General features: G+C 37.8%; 1 protein-coding gene across 4 annotated transcripts in view; it reads right to left on the bottom strand.

The window, feature by feature from the left end:
* VMP1 (vacuole membrane protein 1) overlaps window positions 1–17,478 on the bottom strand; it is an 87,227-nt gene that overhangs the window by 24,081 nt on the left and 45,668 nt on the right. For all 4 annotated transcript variants that reach the window (XM_054008084.1, XM_054008083.1, XM_054008086.1 and 1 more), the window contains one exon: window positions 2,400–2,480. In XM_054008084.1, the coding sequence (XP_053864059.1) occupies window positions 2,400–2,480 (81 nt within the window). The remainder of the gene's footprint in view (window positions 1–2,399; window positions 2,481–17,478) is intronic.

Below are 17,478 nucleotides of genomic sequence, written 5' to 3'. Positions count from 1 at the left end.
AGGCAGGGCAAGGGGGGAGACACAGAGCCCCCGGTATGGGGAGATTCAGGGAGTCCCTGAAATAGAGAGGGATGAGAAGATGGCACACAGGGAGCCTGTGGTGGGAATGAAAGAATGCAAGGAGTCTCTGTTGTGCGCAATGATTTTGGTCAACAAAGGCAACAACGCATGCCTCCCTAGAATTGTCCAGTGTCTTCCTTGAAGGATTGCCCACGAGAACTTCGTATCATACTGTCTTTGTAATGTTTTCATAAGCAAAAGTCAAAAATTACATTTTAAAAAGGAATTCACCCCTTAGTATACACTAGAGTCATCCAGAATTTTCACATGCATGAAAACAAATACACCTCTACCCCGATACAACGCGACCCGATATAACACGAATTCAGATAGAACGCGGTAAAGCAGCGCTCCGGAGGGGCGGGGCTGCGTGCTCCGGCGGATCAAAGCAAGTTTGATATAACGCGATTTCACCTAGAATGCAGTAAGATTTTTTGGCTCCCAAGAACAGCGTTATATCGGGGTAGAGGGGTAGCATACTATTCACCAGCAGCAGACTGAGCTGACAGGCTAACTCACATGTAAGATACAATGCACCTAAGTTGGTATTACTGCATCACACTAAGAAAATGACTGAACATTAAGCAAAAGCATTACTAAGTAACATCCTCCCCACGTTTACATATTCTCCTGTTTTCCCGATATCCACATTTCACCCAGTCCAACTGCTCTGATAAGTCATCTCTCCCATTTTTAAATGGTTTTTCTCATTAAACAAAGCAGACAAATTAGTCTATTCAGTAACGTCTCACGAGATAGTGACTGCAGAATGATGAGTCAGGCCTGACAATGGTGCAGTCTAAAGGCTTACTAATTTGAGAGATTTATAGAGTATAATTCAGCGTGCTAAATCTGCACTGCCAGATACTTTTGAACGGACCCCTATATCTTTTTACTTACTTATTATTGGTGGAGTTTTTTTGTATTATTCTCTGGAGTCTGGCCCTGGACTATACCTGGATGAAGAAATGTGGACCTTGACAAAAAATAATTGACTGCTTAACAAACTGGAAGGAGTTTGCCAGCTACATGATGAGGGCCATGCCAGAAACTGTAATCAGATTGATCTTGGCAAGTAAATATAAGGACCCTAACTTTTACAAAGAATATTATTCGCCACCTCTAAAGTTCTGGAAGCTAATAAAGAAGCTAGGCTCACAGGGGGTGCAGAAGGATGGTAACAGGTCCCAACTGGGATATGCAATGCACCCCTACCAATAATCACATCTGTCAGCAACAGCAGGGAGGAAAAAAAAATCCCGTCTCCCTAACAGCTTCCAGTTTGCTTTCAGAGTGAATTTTAAGGTGCTGGATTAAAACCCTACAAGGTGTGAGACATTGCTACTTTTGCTTCCCCGTGTAAGGGCATCACCATAGCCATTAGCAGAGGTGCTTGAACCAACAGCTCCCTGATTTAGAAGACCATTTGCTCTCTCAGGCTCCTTAGGGTAGGGTGAGCTGAGGGAATGTCTTGTGGACACATTTTGGGGAATCACTGTGGGTGACTATTTTAATCTGGTTGTGTTTTGTATAGACAGTTTTATGTTTTTGGGGGATGTTTCTATTCCTGCTTCTTGTTTAAAATGTAGAAGTGCGGAGAACTATTAGCCCAGGTACGTCAGACATCTACAGAAATGAAAACAAGGTTTTATCAGGACCCCGGGTAGTGCCTGAACCAGTCATAACAAACCAGGATACAGGTTCTTTATGACTAATCCTCCAGAAATCAGAACTGGTTCACTCACTACGGAACCAGGATAGGAGCAGCAGGCCTGCTTACTCCCTAGTCACAGAATAGTGGGCAACATGGCACGTTCTTGCATTAGACAAGACCGATACAGATTAATATAGAGTCTGCTACCTGTTATGAAGTAGAAGCTTATGGGTATTTAACTCGCTTTTAAAGATAACTTCGTTTACTCTGCTGAAAACGTTAATATGAGGCACACGGGACCATAAATCTTTCCAATTCTTAGGAAGCAGCAACATCACAGTATGATCAGGTTTCACTGTAACAAGCTTTACCATATAACTAACCACCGCATCTTGTGGATAGCAACAAGCCTAGCGCAATGGGTTCTGGTCCATGACTGCAGCTCCTACGTGCTTCCACAAATAATAGTTACCACCGCCAACACTCCATTCCCCTAACATGGAGAACAACTCTTGTTTGATGAACGTGAAAATTAAAATTGGGTTGCTAAAAACCAGACCAAGCCATGGGCAATTTAGTGTTATTTCACTGCAGGTAAGTAATAAATTCCCCACACATTATTCACATTTCTGTGACACTTCCCCGCCCCCACATTCCCCAAACTTTTTTATTGGAATGAACTTACTGAAGCACAGGCCAAAATGCCAAAGAATCCAACCTTCTGCACCAGGTTCTGGACGGCCAGTTTAGCTCGGGAGGCAAAGTCCTGTAAACAAGGAAGCAGGGCATTAATAAGGATGGAAATTAAATGAAAGCATCTCTAAGCACTATACAGCATATAATTTCATATTCTCAAACCTGTCCTCTAGGGTTTGTATTTTACAAGTGAGTAATTAGAGAGCTGTTAAGACAAGAACGCAAATTTGACACGTCAGTGAACCAAACATTCATCATGTTTAGCCAAGTTGAAATTCAGAACATTTACAGTTACCGGGTTTTATTTTTTACTGCAGACATAACTCTTCCAAACTATGTAACATGGGTAAAGATTACTCCATTACAGAATAATAGTATATTTTTCCTTCCACACCCTTGAGTTGCTGCTGCCACTGCTGCACTACTCCTCATACACGCAGAAGAGTTTAATCCCTGCAAGGCCATCATCAGTGTCTCACAGATGGTAGAGGGTACTTTCAGAAGGTGAGGTTAGCACACAGTATTTCCATAATACCTCATGTCTCTACCACTGTGGAAAGACACTCTCAAACCAGGGTCTCCAACAACATGTGCTCCTGGTTGCTACAACAATTGAGATTCTGAGGCCCCATCAAAGTTAATGGCAAAACTCTTATGGATGTTATTGGAGCTAGGATTTCACCCGAGATTTAAAAAGCAATGAAGAAGGTGATCATGTCAATGTTAAGCCTATAGTCCCTCTGCATGAGAGTCATTCTAACCGCATGTAGCCTACCCCCAAAATATATTTCTGTGAACTGTGCCATAATGCATTTAAATGACTAAAGTCTATAAAAATGATAGTGGTGAACAGTTCTGTTCTATCTCCCACTAATTCCTTAATCTAAATGCTTTATCACTAATAAAAAGACAAGGTGGGTGAGGTAATATCTTTTATCAGACCAACTTCTGTTGGTGAAAGAGACAAGCTTTTGAGCTACACAGAGCTCTTAAGAATGGATTCAATTAAGAATGGAATTAATTTAAGAATGCAATGGAATGGAGCTCTGTTTAGCTCAAAAGCTTGTCTCTTTCACCAACAGAAGTTGGTCCGATAAAAGATATTACCTCATCCATCCTGTCTCTAATATCCTGGAACCAACATGGCTACAATTATCACTAATAAGACTGTAAGACGGATTTTAGTCACTTAAAACACAATAGCTTTGTCATTTAATGTGCTGTTTACTTTCTGATTTTTCTGATTTTTAAAGTCAGAGAAACATTTGACATAATAAACTTTAGAGTGTCTGTCGCTTTATCAAATAGACAATAAAATGGCTATTTTAAAATCAAAGCTACTATAAAATGTAATCCCACAGTGGTAAATTAATTCTATTTAAATGTAGGAAGTAAAACAGAAACCTGCTGGAATATACAATTGTTATTCAAATTAAAACAGGTCTGTTTAAGTGGATCCATGTGCAAAGACATCTATTCAGGCTTGGAACAAACTGTACAATATAAAATGGGAATACTTTGATATTAGGGTGCTTAAAATTGGGGGCATTCACATTAATAAAATAACCTGATTTTGTCAAAAGTAAGATATTATATATGTTTTTATACTGTTACAAAGATTGTTAGACACAATCTTCTTTCATAGCAAGTATTTTGCCTAACAATCTGATTATTAACACACACATTCACCCCGCCGGCTCTTTCATGGCTAGATATACTAATGTAATTCAACCTATCCATTTTTAAAACTTATTCTCATTATTATAACAGAACTTTCAGAACCGTCAGCTAACACATATAAACAGCAAATATTTTTCATGAATAACAGCAGTAAGCAAATGAATGCGATTCACACGTGCACACATTTTTGAAGTAAAAAAAAATAAATATCTAAGCAACTTAATATTTATTCCACTTATTGGTCACCTTTGTTATAAAGATCTTTTCTATAACATTGCATCATTTCTCCAAAATGCAGTAAAATAAAACCCATTCATTATGGCACTTTTTAACCAACACATTTGTGGAGGATTCTTAGTAATTAACTGAATTCTTTGGGTTGGAATGGTAATTTTAGGTTTAAAGATACCTGCCTGACTGTGAAAAGCTTATTGTTCTAACCTACGTGTTTTTCTGTTTAAACACATTTATGTCACCATTAAAATCTGTACTACAACTGTACTTAATGTGGGTTTTATACTCTGAAAAAAGTTCTCCATTTAGAAATTCTATTCTTGTAGAAAGAGTGATCATTGAAATTTTAACTACTGTTTTTAGAACACTTCCAAATTAGGACTAGCAAAAATTAAAATACATACTATAAATTAAAGAAAATAGAAAAATGAAGAAGTGGGATTTTTATATCTCCGATAATGGGGCATTTAGTGTTTATGTGGATTTTTTAAAATGTGCCCATCCGATATTCTATTCTATGATACTCTAGTGGGAAATTTTGCTATATGAATAGTAATAACATCTCTTATATACCATCTCATAACCCACTATCTACATATTCTATTGACAAATAAAATAGGATAAAATAGTTATATTTAAAACTCCTACCAATTTGTTTTCTACTTTAAGTTTACAGGCTATTGAAACCACATGAAGGTTACAAACAAGTGCCCATTCCTGCTCCTGTTTAAATTTTAAGACTCCCAGTGACTTCATTGGGACTGGGACTAAAAATTTAAATTTGGGAAAGTATCTATAAATGTTGCATATTTTTACTCTCTCATCTTTATGCTTTGAACTCTCTTCCCAAGAAAAAGAGAGTCTGTGAAGAAGCAGATTATACTAAATTATATGGAAATGCATATTTGAGACATTTCATGGTTCCATCTTGCCTTTTAGATAAATTGAGAAGCTACCGCAGGATTATCAATGCTTTCCACCATTTTATCTTCTATTTTTGCATTTATAAGAAATTATGTTAAGGGATTTTGTGTTGCCAGACTTTCTGGATAAAGCAACCAGGGAAATTCTAGGCATTAAAGAAAGCAGCTTGTTATGCAATAATTACAAAAATATACCTACATTTTAGTCACCAGTTAAAAGTTGTGGCTGTAAATAACAATTGATCTATGAAGTAGGATAGCCCAAAACTTTTCATATGTCAAATACGTTGCTCTTGGTTAGTCTGGGTGAATGCTTCTCGTACTAAAATTTCTTCAAAATTATTTTTGAATTGAAAACAAATATGAAACAGTTTAATGTATAACCACTTGTAAGAGAAGTGATACATGTAAGGATCTCATTTGCTCAGTACACACACAACTTCCACTAAGGTTAACATGAGTTAGGCGTGATGAGCAGAGAGAAAATGAGACCCTTTCAGTATGATCACACAGCCACCAATAAAAGTCGTTAAGAGCAACACGAATTAAGGAAAAAAACAGCCATTCCAATGGCCTAATGAAGATCAACGTGGAAATACTGTTTTAAAAGCGTACCTGCTGGCAATTTCATTTATGTTGGAAAAAGCCTATTAAGGTATAGTTAAAAAAGGCAATTTTACTTCAAAAATAGAATTTCCATCTTTGTTGAAAGGATAAACTAAAGAAAATGCTGCCTTCTGCATAGGAATTTCATCAGATGTTGCTCTAGGTATTTTATAACAATACTGGATATGAGCATGACACTTTCAGTTCCTATTTGGCCAACTGTTTCACAATGTTCATGGAATTAAAGTGACATTTGTACTTTAAACCAACTACAGTTTTTACACAGTATTGTATTAAACTAGATTTAATACATCTTTAAACTAATTTTATATGACATTAAAATCCAGTTACTCAAACAGGTATGTGCTATATTACAACGGAAGTAGACTGCATTTAATTTTTACTATTATATGTTTATGAGTTAGAATTTGAAACAAACCCTCTAGCAAAAGAGCTATGAGGTAACATTTAGCAAAACATTTATAGAACATAATTATAATATAACTAAATTACAGATAGATTTTGAGTCTATGCTAAGCAGCATAAATATAAATTAACATTTTACTTTAATTTTCCTTTTAAAAAGTAAATGCTTATGCTTTAAAAGATGTTTGTAATCTAATACAATCACCTACAATTCAAAAAGTGAACAGTCTGCCTTAAATTAAAATATTTTCTTCCAGAGAGGAACAAACATTTTCCAGGTCAGAAAACGTGATTTACAAAAATTAAGGACAATTGTAAAAAGCTAATTTTATTCTTTTTTAAAGCCTTTTTTCAGAAGTAACAGTAAAATATTCCATGTTATAGACAACTTTAGTTATTTACTTTTCATGTCAACTATTTTCAGTTTAAGATTCTCTCTCTTTCTCCTGTTTTTTTCATTATGTTTAAAATAAAACTTTAAAAGACAGCACTATTTTAAGTTGAAAAAAATTAAACTAATTTTATCTGTTTACGATCTGTACATTTTGTACTTTACTCCAAACTAAAATAAAATCACAGCTACATAAGTATATTGGATAGCAATATACAGGTTAGAATCACTATAAAGTTATGCAGTTGCACTGTTTAGCAGCTTATTTTAATGGAAACAAATGCAGAAAACTTTATTCCTTCCTCAAATTTAATTTGTCAATTTTTTAGAACATCTGCAATAATAAAAAAACCCCTCATAAGTTTCATTTCTCAGACACTACAATCATCAGTTTCACAACTTTTACCTATTTCACAATACAAGCGCACAAGAGAAAAGACTGGTGTTGGGAAAAGCTTCTTTTCCAATATATTCTTTAGTGTTTAATAAAACAATTAACTCTCATATAATTAATCTATTTCTTACTTTAAAATAAAGAAATACATAAAGTTCAACTACTTACAGGCAAAACATATTCCCCCAAAATTAAAGAATCTAGACTTTCCTCTCCTCTCTTCTCCGCTACTATGATTCATTCACCCTAACATTACAGTATTTTTTTTACTCACTATGTTGCTATCAAAGAAGATTTGTTTTTTTGGTTTGGGAATAGATTTCCTGTGACTACTGCAAGACAGGCAAGGGATGGTTAAATGATTATATATTACTTCACTGGGTTAATCATCAGATCACAAGAACTGGAATGGAAATAAGCATCATCAGAAAATAGACAATGTTGAAATACTGAATCACAGGTCTCAGTTGGCAGTTTAAAAAGTTTTGCTTCAGATCTGTCTTTTGTGAAAAAGTGACTTACTAAAGTACAATTTATTGATGCTAACATTTTGTTATTGCAAATTGCAGGCAAACAAAATCAAGGGGAAATTAAAAAACAACCAAACCTCTTGCTTCTCAGCAAGCTTTACCAAGAGGATACAGCTCACAACCCTACGGCACTGCTTTGTGTACATCTTAACATAGACCATTTGCCACTATAAAAAAAAAAAATCACTGTTCATCAAATTGTACATAAAGTAATTCTGTGCCTCATCTGCAAGGCCTCGCTTCATTCCCATGACTTGTTTTGTTTCCATTTTTACAAAATTTGTAGTCACATTTCCTCTCTTCCTGCCTTCATTTTGAGTGTTTCCTTGCTTTTACAAGAAGGACAAAATTATACTGGACTTTAAAGGATTCTCATCAATGTATTAGCTAAGTAGATGCATTTCCAGCAGCATAAATCACTTCCTGATATTGATTCAGATTTTGTGTATAAAAATGTGTACACAAAATAGTAATTAGTGAATCTTAAAGGACAGATTGGTTTGGGTTTCAGAATGTGAAATGGCCAAAATTCAGGCAACTATGTTTTTTTTAATCTTTAAAGCAGAGTGAGACTCATCCAGTTCACAGCCCCATGGCAGATCGCTAACTGAAAGTTACTAAAGAGCTCTGAACATTAACAATATAGGGCTGCAGCCAGTAACCCTTACATGAGCAGTCCCTAAAGCTTCAATGGGACTATTCATGGGAATAAAGCGTAATTCCTCAATGGACTACAAGACTGGGCCTATGGTAACCGTGTAACACTGCAGAGAACTAGATCTTCCAACATACTGAGAGTTGCACTGCGTCGTGCAGAGAATTGAGATAAGGTGAATACGCCTCCCTTTCACAAATTTGCACACGACTTGCCATTCACTTGTGTCCAGCAGAAAAACTGCCGCCGTGGTGCTAGCACTGTAGGCTCTGTTTTCGAGCTATGGCTTCCACAAGACAAGTCAATTAAAAAGAGCAGGAAAGAATAGCAGGACCAGAGAATGGTTCATTAATATTTGAATACAGGTCTGTCGCATCTTACGCGCATTTAACATGCGCAATTTCAGCTTTACTCTGTCAGCAAAAGCAAAAGCAAAAACAAAAAACAAAAAACAAAAAAGAGAACAACAATTTTAATACTGTACCTGTAGTGCGGGCAATTCCGCCCGCCGTTCAACTCAATGTAATTTTGACTATACGTGGTTTTCGCTTTACGCGCTAACCGCGGAACGGAACCCCTGTGTAAGATGAGACTCGCCTGTATAGCTATCTAATACACACAAGAGATCCACAGACATCTATAAGGAAGAATGCTTTTTGAAAACAATTCCTTAAATTGGCACTCCCATTTTGACCCAGCACAAGTGCATCTATCTGCCCATCTAAACATTTCTAAGCATGTGTCCACATGGTGCGGCCATGTGCACTACAGGGGTGCAATTTCATGACCTATCCCAGTGTTGACCCAGCTGCCTCGCCTCTCAGTATGAGTGTGTAACTCACATGAAGGGCAGTTCTACGCAGGAGTGCATAGACCTCCAAGGTTTGATTTCTAGTTGGGTTGTAATGTTCATTACTTGCCAGAAGTTTAAAATTAATTCACATGGTGCAAGATATGATAAAAACCATCTAAAGGAGGAGTACATTCTTCCTAAAGAGACAACATATGAAATTACTGTTATGGATTATTAAAATTAACAATTCTTGATGTCTTAAGTGCTGCCTACAAAGGCCGAGCTCCTTTTTCATTTAAAAATCGGAGGTATGTTAAAAATGAGCATCACAACATTTTGTTTCTTCAGGCTTTCTATTCTAACACAATGGAATCAAACAGAAGTTATGAAACAAAGACCATTTGTGGTTAGGCAATGAACTCTAGAATTTCAGTGGACAGAGAGGGATTATTAACTCATCAGAATAAGATGTTCCTAAATGCAAGAGCATTCAAAGTGCTAGCTATAGGTTCATATATTACAGCATATACAAGCCAAGAAAACAGCACAGCAGCTACCATGTCTCCTGATTAGTTTATCATAATCTAGACCTAAAATGTTGAAACTGGTCCCTGTTTTTATCTGCAAAATGATGAACTCCCAAAGGCAGCCAATGGTGCACATTACAAACCCAATTCCCAACACACAACTAAAAAGATTAGTGTGCAAATACACACAAGAACACCAGGTATCAGAGAACACAGAGTAGAATATTAATATTGGGAATTTATAAGAATAAAAGGATGGCCTATGTAAACCAGAGTCTAGTATTACAGTTCTGAGGCAGGCAAGATTCTCACTGCCTTCAATGGAAATGTTGCTTGTGTAATGATTACAAAATCCAGCCAGTAGCAGGTCAATAATCTATCTAATACTTGCACCATTCTTTTGCATTTTGGGAGGGAAGTTATAAAAGAGATTTAAAGTGACAAAAATGGATCTATCCAACATGGTATCAAACTGCCACATTGCCAATTCATGTGTACACACTATGGCCTTCCGAAAAGGGCCAAAGAGAGAGGAGAGACACCGATGAGGAGTAGGGAGTTTAGATTGAGTGGGAATAGGCAGCTTAATTCGTTAATGGACTACTGCAAAGGAAATCTGTTAAATTAACTAAGCTACGGAGCTTCTAATAAAGATTCTGTTCAACCCAATACATGCTCACAAACTAAAAACCCCATTGAATTATGGAAATAGAAGATCAGCAGCAGAGTATATCAGTGTACAGGCTGCCTGCCCCCATGTACTGTACAGACTGAAGAATATAGAACTACTCATCTTGTGGCCAAATTGAGTATGTAATGCAGCTGAGGAAGAGAGCTCATAGTTTCCAGACCCCATGGGCAGCCGCTTAAGGTCAGAGTTGCTAAACTGGAGTAAGAGAGGGAGAGATTTATTAAAAAGACAGGAAATAGGCACACCATGGAGTGGGGCCATCTCCAAGCTGTTTGCCTCAATCCTTCAAGTGAGGAAGCCAGTCTCACAGTGGGAGAGAGCGAAAATGGAATGGAAGGTCAAAGTCCTCGTCCGGGACCCAGCTTCCAATAGAGGTAGGGGCAATTGATTCCTCCTCAAACGCCAAGGAGTTGAGTCCAGGAGTTCAGAATACTGTTGTGAGATGCACAGGCCCTGGTGAGTGAATGACCTATCATTAGAAATATCAATAGCTGGTTATCTGGTGACCAAAAAAACAGTTTGTGACTCACCTGCCAGGTGTGAAGGTGGCAGATCTCATGACCCATCTAAAAAAAAAATTCCAGTAAGTGCTAGGGAGGGGGATTCTAGTTCTTGTACACATGATATCAATGATGCAGTAAAGCGCAGGAGAATGATACTGGAAGCGACATTTAAATTACTAGGAAGGCAGCTTTTGTCCAGGTCCTCTATTGTAGGGGTCTCTGAAATACTTCCAGTTCTATGCAAAGGGACAACGAGATGGGGGAACGTTCAGAATCTGGGTGAGAAGATGGTGAAAAGAGGAGAGGCTTAAACTTATTTATCACAAAAGAAACTCTTTACGGAAAGGGGGAACCTGTATAAGAGGGATGGGATCCATTTAACAGACATGGAGCCAGACTGCTGGAACAGAAAATTAACAAGGTTTTGGAGGATTATTTAAACTAGAAATTAACGGAAACCTGACAGGTGCAAAAAGCACTGAAGCTGGACAAAGACACCTGCTAGGGGTGCCCTAATACAATTGTACAGTGAAGGAGAGAACAGAAATTCTGGCTGAACAGGAGACTCTTGGGTACGAAGGTGATGAAAGCCATGTAAGTACCTAGAGAAGAGTACAGGTTTAGAACAGAGGTAAATTCTAGAAAAGTAACAGAGTAATCATACTAAGGAGCCCAAATAAAAATGGGCACATAGACAAAACAAAAAGGATCAATTTCTATATACCAATGTAAGAAGCTACTAGGTAAACTAGAATGACTGGTAATGGAAGAGGACTTCAGCCTAACTAAAATAGGTACACTACAACACCTGGGTATAAGCTATAGTGAAAGGACAGATATGGTCGTGGAAGCAGGGAGTTACACAATAACTAAAAGATTCCATAGAATTGACTGAGAATATTTTTAGAAGAGGGTGACCATGCAGTAGATACTGTAGAGATGCAAATCCCAACTAGCAAGAATATACAGATGGCAACTAAATTACACTATCAGCCTACTGATCAGGAAAAGGACACTCAGTACACGATGCTGAAGGAGATCAAAGAAACAATTAAGTAATAAAACAGTAATAAACGGCCAACAAGCTACTAACATAAAACTATGTCAAAATGTGACAACGGTTTGGAGGAACACAAGACCTGGGTGTGTGGCTTAAGAAATATATCAATGCATTTCCGCCAGCAAATCTGCTCACATTAATGGCTTTCAGGTAGCTTCCACATTATGTAATGATACGGCCAGTTCACTCAGGATGATGGAACGAGGCTTAATTTTGGTGCGTCACATATTAAGAGAGAAAGTAATAAACTCAGTTCCCGCCCCTTACAGAAAGGGGGGGAGGGGGAAGTTCTCTGATGAGAAACACAATTAGCTTTATTGCCCTTACAGCACAGGCGTTTTGAAGGTGACTACTAAATAGAAAAGGGGCTGAGAGTACCGCATAGGATGCTAATACTGTTATGGTGCAGGCTCTCAGACATTGTAGTGATGAAGGCCATATATAACTAGACAGATAGGTACCTAGGTAGAAAAGGCCAGAACATAATGAAATGAGGTTTTCCTTGTAATGGCCACAACAATATATTTGATATTTTAAACCTGCATTTGAGCAGAAATAGGACCCTTACCAACAGTAACCCCTTGTTGAAAAATAAGAACTCCCACTAAAATCTGCGGATCTAGGTTGATCAGTGAAATGCATGCTACACAATTTACTGCTAAATGCCTAAGCATAGTAGCAAGAGAATAAAGAGTTCTGTTTTAATTAGACTCTTTGGCATAAATAAGAGGCTTCCTAATTTTCTTCATTACTCTGTCCATCTTGGAGTAGGAAAGGCTTGGAATAATTTCCCCCATCCACCAAGCATCTTGGGATAAGGACTAGCAAATGTACTTGTGAACAGCCAAAACAAATTCTTAGAACACCAAAATCCATAGTATCTTGCCTTACAAGCCTCAAGATAACAGCAATCCAGCACCAGTTCTATGGCAATGATCCATGGGGCTGAATGTGTTTAGGTCAGAGCTCAAAGCGAGTGGGAACTCTCACAAACTGAGCTCTGGCACTTCTCTCCAGCTGGATCTGACGCTCTCTCACTTGTGAATTAAAAAAAAAAAAAAAAAAAAAGTTCTACTGTTTCATTTCAACAGAAAGAAATTATGCAAAGAATGAAACACAATTAAAGGAAACAGTTTAAGGGAAGAGGAAGAAGCATGTCGTTTCAGAGTCTTATCAGATCTGTCCTCTAGTACACTAGGGTGTTTTACCACATCCCCAGTCCTCAGTGTGCTCTGCTCCCCATTACCCACTTCACCACCTAGCACTTTACATTTTCAAAGTGCTATACAGATATTACATACAATTTAGTATTATTTCACTCATCAAGGAATTAAGGGTACATGGGGTCTATACCCAGTTATTCCCGAGGTTCACTTCTTGCGAGAGATCTGGCAGTGTGTGGATCCTGAAATTTGTTCCATGGACGACAACTAAGCATTTTTTCTCTGTTTGTCACATGGTAAAGAAGGCAGCCAGGTCACTGTTCTGGACAAGGAAGAGTCAGAACAGTGTTAAGTTAGTCGCCACTGCTCTACTAGTAAAGAACAGGGAAGTATAGAAAACCTGCCAGACTCATTCCCACACATTAGGCAGTGACCCCCCAAACCCTATTCTGTCCCCTTCCTCTCTGAATGGGCTTACATCAATATTGTCTATTGATACTGCTGACAAGGTGGAGGCTGCTCAAACACCATTATATAGCATCAAATTAAGGGTTCCTCCATACCAAGGCTACAATCCGATTCCCATGGCCACAGGCAGCTGACCTAGCATGCTGGTGTAACTAGCAGCAGTAGGACATCCTGAAAGTCTTGTCCTATCCAAATTTTAAAAATAAAATAAAAAAATAAAAAATACAGGATTTGAGCAAGATCTAATTATTGTAACAAAGGCTCTTTGTGTCTGGAATGCAGTGAGATTGATTACCTACCCCTGAACGCCCACAATAAGGAAGGAAGCAATTTTGGATAACCGGATGAGCATAGTATGCAATGCTATTTCGTCCCCAGACAAATCCAAATTAAAAAAAAAAAAAAAAAATCACCAGCATTAAAAATACATATTTTGTCCCTTTACAAGGAACTCTAAGGGTAAGGATTAAAACAGTGTTTGGAACAAGAAAAAAAAGTAGCCATTTTGAATTAATCTCTATTTATTGCAGGCTCCTATGGGGGGTGGGGGAGAAGGGCTGGGCGGTACTTCAAGCATCTCCTTTTGATCTCTATCCTATACACTGAACATTGGGGTGTTCTTCCGTTTGACAGAACAGACCCTCATATGGAAAGGAGTAGAAAAATGAACTTGCTTCAAGCTTTTATAATCCAAACCATCTTTTAGAAGCTCCTTTTCTGAGGCGCAGCATGTTTTCCCAAATACAATCCACATACAAAATGGTAACTAAAGGTTTGGGATGAACCTGATTGAAATTAGAGGGGAATCCTAAAGCAAGATAAGGGATGAAGTAAGGGAGACAGCCAGCTTATACAGCTGAATTAAAGAGGAACAGAGATCATGATCAGAAATTTCTGACTGGATACCAGCTTCCCAGAAAAAGCAAACTAAGATTCGGAGATTTATGCAGATGTTACTGATAATTCTCCTTATGTTCTCTGCAGAATTAATCTCATCTGAGACTGCAGTACTATACATCAAGGACATACTATAAGGACAAATTGTGTCTTTAGATATGTACATGGAACGCTCAGTGACAGCAACATGAATTCCCCATGAACATTCAAGGGCGGAGTTCAAACTAACTGCTCATTCACAATTGCTATACGATAGCAGCTCACAACATCAGAAACACACATTGGACTCTTTTTGGCATGATGGGCTTTTATGGCAAAATAACATGAGATTTGTAACTGGACTAATTTCTGCTTTCAATGCTGATAGTGGGCCAGGCCATTTCAAGGTGATCAAGATTTCTAACTTGGTGACTTTGTATTAGGAAGTTATTCATTTGCATGTTCCAGATTTAAAAAACATAGAAGCATGTAAAGAAGTTTTAGTGCATAGAGTCTACTACATTTTGCAAAGGGCACTTCAAAGAGAAAACTGAAAAGACACCTTTAAATTAGTTTAAACAAAGGTAACCTAATGCTTCCTACTGGTTATTTTTTCCTTATCTGTAAACAGGTGTGCAAATGAATAGAACAATGCCAGCACAAGACTGCTGTATTTATTGCCTATAACCAAAGAAATCAAGCAAGAAAAAAGGCTTGTTATTACTCATAGCTTCTATTGTCAACAGTCTGGCTATATTAACCCTTCATTGCCCCCTTTTCTTGGGAAGTCCTCTTTAATATGGTTTCCAAACTCAAAGTTTTCACTGATCCTTAACAAAGCCCAGAACAATCTAACATTCATCTCAAAGTTGATACTTAAGACCATACTGCTATTTAGTAGGTTCTTTCTCCAGTGAAAAATAATTGCACTCTTAGCTCACTATAAAGCCCTGTATCTCACAGAAAGTTTCTATTTTTAAGGGGAAGCTTCACCAGAGTTAGATCAGTGTGAAGTTATATTTTTAATTCTGGCCCAAGGTGAAAGGGTTAAAAAACTCCCATACATGTATTAACAAATGCATGCATCAAACTTCAGGAATGCAAAATGTGCAAACAAGCCTCCTGGTGGCCACCCATTAGGAAGCCTAGACCAAACACTGACAATCTCTTTCTTGTACAGCACAATTAATAAAGAGAGGAAGCTGATGAGGGAAGGGGGCGATTGGAAGCCTAAAAGAAAGATGAAGAATGGCATTTGGAATTGGGTCCAAACAAATACTTTCTGGGAAGGAAAAATGTCAAGATTTCCACTGTACTGTTCTTGCTGCTCTTCCATTTTCTTTACAACTCCCCATGCACTATTTTAAGCACTAAAAATGTCTTGTAAAAAACCAAGGCAACAAAATAACCTTTCAATCCAACAAGCTGGCAACCAAGGAAGCCTTTTAGAGAAGTCATATCTGAACATGATGGTTAATTTTGTTTTACCCAAGAAACAGATCAAAATTTAATTTAATCACAGACCAGCTCTACTTTGGTAATTACATAACATTTCGACTTATTCATGCCATGTGAGTGAGTGAAGTCACAGTGCCGTGTCAGAACATACAGTGCTCCCGTCCTCAAAGCAACCATGGCTGGGTGTGGTGGTGTACTTTGCATTCTTATTTTGGAAACGAGAAACTCTACATTAAGGTGTGGAAAAGCAATCCAACTCAAGGCACAAAGCCTTGAAGAAATGCTAGAAAGATGGGTTTAACACATGTCTACTGGCCAGTAACTTAGAGTTCATCAGATTAAGTCATTGCCGACAAGCAACATACTCTTCAGGCAGGAAGTTGTTCTATGGAACTCCTGACGCAATACAAACCAAAGCAGTTACAGCGAAGTTTAATGCAAACCCTCTAGAGTCCACGTTGACAAATTCTTTAACAGGCCCTGTGGTTACAGGGAAGCTGGTTTCACTCTGAGTCACTCCTGTTCAAACAGTTTACTGGAAATGGAGGGGAGGGGGAATTTTCAGAGAAGTCATGTGATGGCCAGACAAACCACAACCAGTAAAGGTTCAGTGGAGTCAAAAACAGGTCCCAGCAACGGCTGATGCTCAGTGCACAGATGGCACTCAATCATTTACAATGAGTCCTGTTTTATCTCAGGGTTTATATGGTATTAACCCTTTTTCAAGTTTGTATTCTTTAAAGGAAGCCAGAACATAATTTGGAAAGTAAACAAACACCAAGTAACCGATAGTAACACAGGCAACTAGAAAATATTTTTTACAGGGAAACTTGGCTCACGCAGCAGTGCACAGAAGCAAAGCCCAAGCACTCAAAGTGTAAATCATTAGTCCTTAAAGAATATGCCACTTAAATATGAATCCAAACACACAAAGTCACTAACGATCAGATGCACAAGAATATTTCATTAGCTTTCAGGCCCCCTTTAATAATGTTCTCCTCTTAGTAGAAAGCAGCATGATATAGCAAGGGCCCACGCATTCAATACTTTCATAGAGTTGTATTAAGTTGCATTAAGCTTTGTTTTCACCACAAACTTCATCAGCTTTTAAGTTGCTCAGTATGATACAGAAAGAGATGCAGACGTCAGAAAATACTTAATCAGTAACTATCATACTGGCAAAAACAGAGACAAAAAGTATCTATAAGAAACTGTACAGTTACATTTGCAGTGTGTTATTGCCCATGCGCTGCTCCAGCACTGAGTAGTAGATTCAACTTCCCCTAATTGAGAGGTTGGTTTGAAAGGTTTCACTAGTGATATTCTTCATCTTTCGAGTGGGGAGCTCGGATAGAAAATTTCAGGACGCTGGCACTTAACTGGACAGAACAGAAGTGACAGCCATTGGAAAAATCACTGTTAAAATTCTATAAAAAATAAAATTCATAATATATAGAGGAAATATTTACCGTATCACAGGCCAAGTTAGTTTAGTTTAGTTATACAGACAACCGTGCTTTGCATTTACTGTAGCGTTCCATGAAAAAGCAATCCTGATTAGCCAAGGCAGAATTACAGTACTGCCAACAAGACGACCAAGCAGAATAAAAGGCGACATATGAAGCAATAGACGATATGAAGCTCTCTTTAGTTAACTTACACTAACTGTAACTGACAAACAAAAAAGAAG

This window comes from Malaclemys terrapin, chromosome 18, assembly GCF_027887155.1.
Source record: "Malaclemys terrapin pileata isolate rMalTer1 chromosome 18, rMalTer1.hap1, whole genome shotgun sequence".
Taxonomy (NCBI): Eukaryota; Metazoa; Chordata; order Testudines; family Emydidae; genus Malaclemys; species Malaclemys terrapin.
This window is presented reverse-complemented; position numbering and strand designations above follow the sequence as displayed.